Here is a 9,850-nt window from a genome sequence, read left to right as displayed (position 1 = left end):
CACACACACACACACACACACACACACACACACACATTAGTAAACACAATCTGCTCTAATCTGCCTCAAAGTGTTCACACCCTCCTTAAAGCCAATCAGATCTTATCACAGTTTCTCTGAGCCAATCATTAATTTGTCAACAAAATTCAACACTGCAGTGTTTCTTCTTCTCCCCTCGTGTTTCATTTCACTAACTGTCCTCCACACATTTCAGGTGTTTTCCCAAAGATAAGCTCCAGCTTACTTCATGCATCTCCTTTTGTGTTAGCTCATTAAAATGGAGAGATCAACATTTTACCTGATTGCGTAATAAACTTTCCCCGCGGAATAAAATAGCACATTGTTCATCCCCTTTTTTCAAAGCCTCTCCCTGAGGTCAGGCCAGGCTTGCGAGGGTGAATCAAAGGTTGCACGCAACATTTATGATAACTTTGGATTAAAAACACCCTGCTGGGTGAGTTTTTAATGGTAAAAATATTGAGGGATATTCCAGTACTGCTCGTGGGAGGGAGCAATAGTCCCTTCAATTTCACCAGAATCAACAAATACTTTGTGTCAAGGCGGTAACCTGTTTTACAACTCGACTGCTTGAGGTAAACGTTGGTGAAGCCTGAATGCTATGTGACGGGCTTTATTTAAATTCAAAGTTTGATATTTGCGGTTTAATCATGGACAGTTTCGTGTAAGCACAGCCTCCCAGCTACTGCTAGAAACAAAATCAGGAAATAGACCTGAGAAATAAGAACTCTAGAAAAACTTCTTCACAGTTTATTCTTGCGACAGTTTTATTTTGAAGTTTCACTTCAGAGGCAGATGCCAACCATAACCCTGATGAAGTCACCTGATTTTTGACCGATCAGATGTTTTCTAACAAGTAGCAGTTTTGGTATCTTCAGCTTTAGTTTAATAAATCATTAAAACAGATAAATGAGATTACCAATAAGTTAATGATTTATTTTAATTTGTGCCAATATACTCAAATAATAACTTCAAATAATGCATCAATATTGTGATTCTCTAAATGAAATGTTTTAATAAGACAAACTAATAGTTGTCCTCTTTTTATGGCATGTGCTTTTTTTATACAATGAGAAGATAGATTCCTTACACACGCGTGCATGTGTGTGTAAGTAAGATTGTTGGTACTTTCTTTCTTTATGCTGCCCTTTGGACTGGTGACCTGTCCACGGTGTGCCTCTTGTCCAACATGAAACACCAGGCCCCCAAAACCCTTCAAGGCTGAGCAGGTATAAACAGTGAGGCATAATTCAATTGTCTTCATCAATTGCAACAAATATAATTAATTGGACTGCAAAATTCTTATGAAAAAGAGGTTAACCTCAACAGTTTAGTATGTATTGCTAAACATAGTTGAAGTAGCTCAAACTTTCAATAGACCAGGTGACCTCTGATGCAGAAACCAGAGGTCATCTGGTGTCTGCACTACTACACAGTGTAGTGGTTTAAATAACTAATAATTAAAAAACATTAAACAGCATTAGTAGCTGTTTGGAAATCCCTTCAACTCTAAATACAACTAGATATTTTTTATAAATGCCTAAATCATAACAGTAAATTCCACTTAATGTCGCGATTTTGATAAATGCAAACGTGTTTTTGAGCTTGTATTTTTATTATTGATCATATATGGATTTTTGAAACAATAAATTCAAAACATATGTGTATACTGGGAATATATATATGTATATGTGTGTACATAGCAGCATATTGTGTTGTACAAGTATCACAATGTATTGTAATATGTTAGTATATTATATCTTACATGGTATGCGTAACTGCATGTAACCGACTTTCGAGACATAATGTAAGAAAAAGCCATATTATTTGTGTATGAACATGGAGTGAGAGTAAATTAGTTTTGTCTTCTTCCCACTACTTTTATTGCTAAATGTGTTCCTTGTTTTTGTATTAATAGTATTATATAGAAATGAACTGGATGACTTAAGAGAAGTTTTTTTCTGTTAGCTTATTTATTGTGTTTATTTGTGTATGTATTTTTTCTTTGCAAGTTCTTTTTTTCTTGCTTGGGGTAAGACCTGCATTTTATACTTTTTGCATGTCTCCAAAAAATAAAGCAATAAAACTTATGTACCCTATTCTAAAATGTAAAAATCCTTAAAATCATTCAATCCAAGAACAGAAAGCTTCAAATAAATCCTTAGAAGTCCAGAAACAATGTTTTTCATCCCCATGACAAAACACAACATTTGACAACAAATTACAAACAAAACCATTACTTGGGAAACACATGGAGGGAAATCCCATCTTTATTGTGGAAGTGAATGAATAAGGCAGATCACAGAAAGCTAAAGGTGTGTTGGTCACATGGACAAGGTTTAACAAGGGTGAAAATAAAAATCCAAAAAAAGTCTCCAAATTCATTTTTCATAGCAAAACATGTGACATTATTGTGTCCTCTAATGACAGCTCGCTTACAAGTTAATGCAGATGACTTATAAACAATATAATACACAAGCATTTTAGAGTTAAGTTTATGAACAGTTTTGCTACAGCATTAACACTGCGGTGAACTGAGGGAGCTGCTGCCCCCTGGTGGACAGGAATGAAACATGACGCTGAGCCTCATTAACCTAACTCTTCTGCCTTTSCTCCTTCTCTCCATACGTCCTTTAGGACTTCTTATACTCAATTCTCTCCACCTTAACGTCATCTCCAATCAGCTGATAAACATACGTCACCACAGTAGACGCTTGGATGTCCATTAGTACAAAGGAGGGGATAATGTTTCTGGAACAAAGAGCACAACATGTAGAACGTTACAAGGATTAACAAAGAACTGAAAAAAACAACAACAGGTAAATACAGGGTTTCCTATTGTTTTCTATTCAAAAGTTCTGGAATTTTCCAGAATTAAAAATTGGAATATTGGAAAAAATTTGATAAAATTGTGACATTGGAAAATTGTGATAATTTTCCAATATCACAATTTTCTAGATATAAATACTTAGAGAGGCAGTATTACGTGTTTTTCAGGCAGAGAGCCAAACTATTGGACAGAAAGCATGCTAAAGCTAGCCTAGCGGCTCTGAGATGTGCATTTACCCAGCTCTTTGTTGCTGTATGTGAACTCTTCTAGAATGGTACCCAAACTAACAGAGTTGTTGCTCTGTCTTCAGTGGACATGTTCGTCCAGAAGGAGCCAATGCTGCAAGTTTCCTTCAATAGAAAACTTTTTTTTTTAAACAATTTTAATAATAAACTGAGCTTTGTTTAATAACTTGGATCAATATGGAATGTATGTAATTGGCCTGTAAACTTTCTGTATGATTGGACTCTTTGCAAAGTTTCTTGAGTTGACATGTTATGATGAAAAATATTGCAAATCATTTTTACCATAGAGTGCCTAATAACACCTCCAATGTACAATTGGGGAAAAAAATACATTTTCTAAGTACTTCTAATTGAATATAGTCTCTTAATGGACAGGAAGTTAAGCTCAAACACGCCTACTGTGTTCTGTGCTGCAGTAAATCAGACTTTCAGTCTTTGCTTGGATATTTCCTGCTTTATAATGGACACAGGTTCTGGTCATGTCTACCTTTCCAGTGCGTTGTAGGCCCCAGTAGCAGAGCCGGGGTTGATGTAAAACTTGTTTTCGTTCTCGAAAGCCTCAAACTTGTGTGTGTGTCCCGAGATGAGGATGTCGACGTCCAGCTGTCTCTGGAGCAGCGCCAGGCTGGCCATGTCGCCCCAGGGGATGACCTGGTGGCCGTGGATGAGGCCGATCTTGAACTGGCCCACTGTCACCACCTTCTGCTCGGGGTAGTTCAGGTTCTGAGAGGAGGGCAGAAACAGTTCAGTTTTAGYRAACACCTAGCTGGAGTGATCTGCTTTAACCAGAGAGAAAACCCTGAATGCAGAATGAAGAGCTCCTGGTATTTAGTGGTTCGGTACATTGCCTTGCAAAAGTATCCCTACCCTTTTTTTAGCTTTTCTGCTCTTTAAAAACAAATCTCACTATGTTTTATTGTAATGTTGTAAGATGGACTAACACCAAGTAGCACATAATGTAGAGGGGAAAGAAGGGTTTTTTTCTATAAATTAATAAAAACATTAATCTGGTACATCTAAATTAGGGATCATCTTATTAGCAAATAGATTTTATTTGTGTGCAATTCAATTTCAGTATAAATTCTGTCTTATACTGAAAAAAATACAGTATTTTTTTCAGTATAAGACAGGAGTTTAAATCAGCCTGAACTCAACATCCTCAGTAAAACATGGTGGTGGCAGCATAATGCTGTGGGGATTTTCTTGTAGTGCAGGGACAGAGAAGTTTGTCAGATTCAAACTGTGAAAGACGGATTTTGAACCAAGTGCAGTGATTGCTTAGAATTCCCCAGATCGAAATAAAATTGATAACTTCTGGTGTGTCTGAAAAACTGATGTTTATAGAGCCTCTGAGTCCAGTCCGAATAGGATGAGGTTTAATGAAAATAATAATAATAATAATAATAATAATAATAATAATAATAATAAAAATAAAAAAAGCCAAGCCTTTCCTTTTGTGGTCTAAGTAGAAATATGTATATGATATTTTTTGAATGGGGACATTAGCCAGGCACAGGGAACCTCAATTTGACACATTCAGTGGTGAAGACACTTCTACTAATACACTAATAGCAGAGCTAATTTTCCATTTTAGCAGTTTAGCGTTTTTTGCTCACTTTGAAAACATTTAGCACACTTAGCTTTCACTTTCACAAATTACTATATTGGTATAGCGATTTAGCGTTAGCTTCCATTAAGTACTATATGACATAACGCTTTAGCGTTAGCTTCCACTAATTGCAATATTGATAAAGCACTTTAGTGATAGTAGAACTAATATTTATAAGTGATTCAGGTTGGTGCAACTAATGTTTTAGCTAGCGGTGACCACCACTGGAAATATCGATCCTCTTTCTCCAAATACTATTTATTTTTCAACTTAAATACTTTTCCACTGAAGGCTGTCATGACTACGGTGGATCTTAATAAGGAGCACAGACCTCGTCAAAGTCTCCCCGCACAATGTGGACGTCCCCAGCGAGAGTTTTCAGGTAGTCGTAGCTCTCCTTGGTGCACAGGTTGCCTGTGCAGAGAATGTGCTGGATCTTCCCCGGGACCAGCAGCTTCTTGAACTTGGCTGGCAACGTGTTGCACCGGTGGGGAATGTGCAGGTCACCTAACACCAAAACCAACTAATGTCACACAAACACACACAAAACCCAGTTAGTCACCCACGAATGAACGGAGGTGTCCGAGGACTGCAAAAGAACATAGTCCAAGGACAGAGCCCTGCAGGGTGCCGTAGGTCAACCTGTAGCAGAAAATAATAGACATAAACTCCACAATAACCCTCCTATACACCCTTATTAGTTACTGTTATTAAGGTGTTTTTTTATTTTACAATAGAATAATGCAACCTTTTTTTCTTGTACTGAAGCACCCAGTAATCCAATACAGCTGATCAACACCTCACTCAAGCCAAATCAAATCAGCAACATTTGTAAGTACAATTCTGAACATATAATGTGTCTGAATTCAAACTGGCTTCTAAATGTCATTTCATGAATAGTTTTTAAAAAGCCAAAATAATTTTAAAAAGACAACAAAAAAAGTGAACTGATTACGCACAGCTGGACTTCAGACACTCAGCGACAGACTGGAGAGATGTCTACTGTTACGAAACACAGGAAGTGACACTAGGCCTGTCACGATAAACGATAAATCAATTAATCACACGATAAATTAAACCTATCGACCTCATTTTAATTATTGGCTTTATCGTCTCTTCCTGCCTTTTTTTCCTTCTGTTGATTGTAACCCCTCCCTTCCTCATTTCCTTAGTGTAATGTCCAGCGCACACTACACGAGTTGTCGGCCGATTGTCGGCCCATTTTCAAAACCTGAGACCACACATTAGCCGACAGAAATCCTAGTTCGATCGGGTTCGTCGTGTCGTGTGGTGTCCAGCCACCTGAGCACAAAATAATGACTACAAGTCCAGTTAACTAATTTTAAAACCAGGCATTAATCAATGCTTTACTAGAATCTACCTGTGATGCATGTGGCTAGAGTCAGCGTAAAGTCCTGACTGAATGAAAATCATTATAACCTATTTATGTCACATTAACKAAGAACAGCTGAAAACCTACCGGGTTCATCAACTGCGGTAGCAATTTGGCTCCAACTCCTCCCCTTGTCATTTCTATATTCTTTGCACGAAATGTTGAATAAATATTAATGCTGTTTCCACATATAATCTCCAAATGTCCGCTGGACTTCATGTTGCGCCGTTTCAGCTGTTTGGGATTCTCTTCATAATTTCCCCTCAGAAAGCGCTTTCTGATTGGCTACCTGTCACATTCAGCGTTAAGATCCCAGTCGGGAAAAAAAAAACCCTGATTTAGATCGGAGCGGCCACGACGATCTACCGTAACACACCACACACCGCAGGATGATCGGTTACGAAATCACCGACAATCTTAGATCGGCCAACGATCTAAAATTAGGGGCAAATTAATAGCGGCAAAAAAGTCGGATGTGCCCATCTTCTCTATTTAAATCTAGTGATTACTGAAGGGCAATATAGTATACAGACTTCATAATCTGCACTCTTTTGGTTGAATGCAGTATTTATTTCCACTTTGGCTTTATGTTGTTTAGTTTTTATTCAAGTAAGTTTTTTGTTAATGGAGATTGAGAATCTATTTTATTTTTGTTTTTGGTTGTTTTGTTCATTTAGTTTCAGTTCCAGTGTTATGTGTTCTTTTGAAAATAAAGTGTATTTATCTATGGCAGGAAATTGCACGCATTATTAGTCATTTCCATTAAATCTGTGTCAAAAGATCTTGAAACAATATTATCGTTTATCGCAATAATTTTTTAGACAATTAACCGCTCAGCAAAATGTGTTATCGTGACAGGCCTACGTGACACACAAGCATACATGAGCAAACTGCATTATGAAGGGGTAGTTCAGGATTTTCTTCTACATGAGGTTTGGTTAAAAAGCTTAAAATTAAAATTGTACCTGCATTAGATCTTGAGTTTTTCATTGAGCATAAATCCATGTTTCTTCATTTTAGAGGTCTGACCAATAGTTCTCCAATGTCAAAAAAGGTGCCAAGAACAGAGATGTAAAGTATTTATGATGCTTCTCTGTCCATAATTACCCAATATGAACATGACAGTTTGAAGCTTCATGAAATATCATCTGCAGAAAAAAATTACAAGTTGTTTTTTTGATGGTGGGAGTTCATTTTGACCCTGGCTCCTCTGCCTTCCAGGACCAATTATCTGGTGAAGACCTCAAGAGAGTTACCTAGTACAGGTAAGACTTTAACTGCATGACATGTAAACAATCCTAAAATACCCCTTCAATGCTAACAAAATCCCTACATCCCACTGTAACTGCAACAGCTGGATAACTTCTGCAGTGGGTGCAAATTTCTCTTCTTAGTTTAGAGCTCAGGTGAGTTAAAAAACATTAAAAATCTGTTTATTTGGTTAACAGAAAATAAAATGCAGAAATGTGTCACATGGGTGAGTCGTACCTTCTAACAGAAGGCTAAAAGGAACATTTTTGGATGCACCAACAAGCTCAATTTTCTAGAATCACTATTTTCTAGAAAACAAAACACACACACACAGAGTTGAGAATTTTTCTATGGAACTTAACTCCAAATTACTCAAATTTGTGTGAGGGTTAACTAAACGTGAGTCCTTGTCCTAGAAACGGATCTGCGTCATGTATTTCTATATGGTCTTTGAAACACCTTTACCAGGAGTGCCAACTAATTTGTCCACATCCTTGTATTTGGGTTAACAACACAGATCAAGCGTATGTCAGCATAAGTTCAATTCACAGCAGCTCTTAAAATAACAGCGGCTCGTTCTGCTAAAAAGGCAAACAAATTWAAAAAAAAACACGTCAGACTTGCGCAAAATTGCAATCCCATTTTCTTGTTAGTGCCAGGCAGAAGGGTGAGCAGAAAAACAAGGATGCAGCATAAAGCGAGCACACTTACCCGGTGACCAGCCTGGTTGGTGGGAGACAGACAGATATAGAGGTGGAGTGAAGGGGAGGAGGAGGAAGAGGAGGAGGAGGAGGAAGAGGTGCATGTGTACATGACACAGGATGTGTTCAGAGATTGGGGTAAAAAAAAAAATACAAACAGAAAGAAGTTGTGACAAATTAAAAAGTGAATGGATTAAATTGATTAAATAACGAATCATTCAAAAACAAATRAAGTAAATTACAAAAAAATTAAATGGCAAAGTGGTCAAGACATTTGTTAATGGTTGATGGTTAGTGATCATGCTAAGCTGAAAACAACGCAGGAACCTGAGTGTCAGCCTGTGCAAAATCAGGTGCCAAAGCAAATCTGACCGCGTTACTGTAATTTAGGACAAATAATAACACAGAGACATTTTAACTGATATTATAAACCCAGAGCCGGCCCAACGCATAAGAGATTTAAGCTGTTGATTAGGGAACCGAAGCCCAAAGGACAATGTAAAGCTCCAATTTGTAGTTACAAATTTTACAAATTGCTTTGAAGCTGTATAAATAGTAAACTTAAAAAGACTTTTAATTCTTTTACATTTACAATTGTTACGCAACACATAAACCCTGCTAGAGGTGTAGTTTTGAATGCATCAGCAAATTAAAGAATTACATGATCATCTCTAAGCTTCATCTGATTGTTGTTAAACTCAAGAGACCATTAAAGTGCATGCTGCCTTTTGATGTACTTAGAAAAAGTTGAGATTTCTTCTTTTAAAATCAAGTCATAAACAAAAAAAATTATATATTTTTATTGATTTCTACTTACTATGTAATGCACCACTAAGTACGAGTAATAACTAGTGTTTTTAATCAATAAAGTGAACGTAATCTGAGCGTACTCCGTAAAATCCATAACACTGAACACATAATAAACGGAGCCACAAGTCAGGTTTTGCTTAGAGTTTCATACAGTCTTGAGCCAGTTTTATATAGACTGACAACTATATCAACCTGAAAAATTATAAGGGAAAAATGAATGAATGAATGAATAAATAAAAACATAATGACAGCAGCTTCCCTAGGAAAAGTATCTACTTTGCCAGTCTTAAAAATAACTAATAAGCAAAGTGTAACATGGGATAATATCCAGGAAGCATATTTCATCAGTTGCAGTACAAGAAAATGTTTTGCAAAATGAAGCTGCCTTTAGCTGGTTAGCCACTGTAGCGCTAATTTGATCGGTAAATATAAAATATAACCTGCTGTCATAACAAAATACTCCAAGAACAAGAATGGCGAACTAAGAAAGAACCGTGCAAAAAAACCTGCTACAACAGGGGAGAGTGAAACTGTCAAGAGTGGTTTTCTGGGATACTAAAAACTCAAGGATGTCATGTGATCGTCGATCCATCTTTTGGTCGAGCTAAAGTAGAAGAACCCCTACAACTAAACCCTACTACGAGGCTGGGACGCAACGTCGCTTTCTTTATGTCGACAGCTACTTTGCTAATAAACCAAGCGTAGTTAAGGCTCACTACATGCAGAAAATGGTTCTCCTTTCGACATTTCAGACTCACCATCTTGTCTGTTGCTGTTTGCTGCTAGTCCAGTTGAGGAAGCGCCTACGAACGTAACGGAAGCTAATAGGGTAGACGAAACAGGAGCGTCCCGGAAGGCGATATGTCGGCCATATTGTGGGTGGCATTTCTACGACAGCATCTATCTATCTATCTATCTATCTATCTATCTATCTATCTATCTATCTATCTATCTATCTATCTATCTATCTATCTATCTATCTATCTATCTATC

At 37.2% G+C, this 9,850-nt stretch overlaps 1 protein-coding gene across 2 annotated transcripts; it reads right to left on the bottom strand.

Annotated features, from left to right (window-relative positions):
• Positions 1–2,254: 2,254 nt before the first annotated feature.
• vps29 (VPS29 retromer complex component) lies at positions 2,255–9,719 on the bottom strand. 2 transcript variants are annotated; one of them, XM_008398754.2, is made up of 5 exons: positions 9,616–9,682; positions 8,058–8,069; positions 5,034–5,225; positions 3,581–3,816; positions 2,255–2,769 (listed from the first exon to the last, which is right to left on the bottom strand). In XM_008398754.2, exons 1-5 carry the CDS (start codon positions 9,616–9,618, stop codon positions 2,652–2,654), a joined length of 561 nt encoding a protein of 186 aa, XP_008396976.1. In that variant the 5' UTR covers positions 9,619–9,682; the 3' UTR covers positions 2,255–2,651. The 2 variants fall into 2 exon arrangements, with proteins under 2 accessions (XP_008396976.1, XP_008396977.1); XM_008398755.1 differs by lacking the exon at positions 8,058–8,069 and having other exon boundaries at positions 9,616–9,719.
• Between the last annotated feature and the right edge of the window lie 131 nt (positions 9,720–9,850).

This window comes from Poecilia reticulata, linkage group LG22, assembly GCF_000633615.1.
Source record: "Poecilia reticulata strain Guanapo linkage group LG22, Guppy_female_1.0+MT, whole genome shotgun sequence".
Lineage (NCBI taxonomy): Eukaryota > Metazoa > Chordata > Actinopteri > Cyprinodontiformes > Poeciliidae > Poecilia > Poecilia reticulata.
The sequence above is the reverse complement of the archived record's forward strand: the minus strand, read 5'-3'. Positions and strand labels throughout refer to the sequence as shown.

Bases quoted from the DNA above. Each gene is read 5' to 3' on its own strand.
- vps29 (XM_008398754.2), bottom strand. The intron at 3,817-5,033 runs GTCTGTGCTCCT...CCCTCCTCTCAG, and splicing joins TGCGGGGAGACTTTGACGAG to AACCTGAACTACCCCGAGCA. The intron at 2,770-3,580 runs GTAGACATGACC...TCTTTGTTCCAG, and splicing joins GCCTACAACGCACTGGAAAG to AAACATTATCCCCTCCTTTG.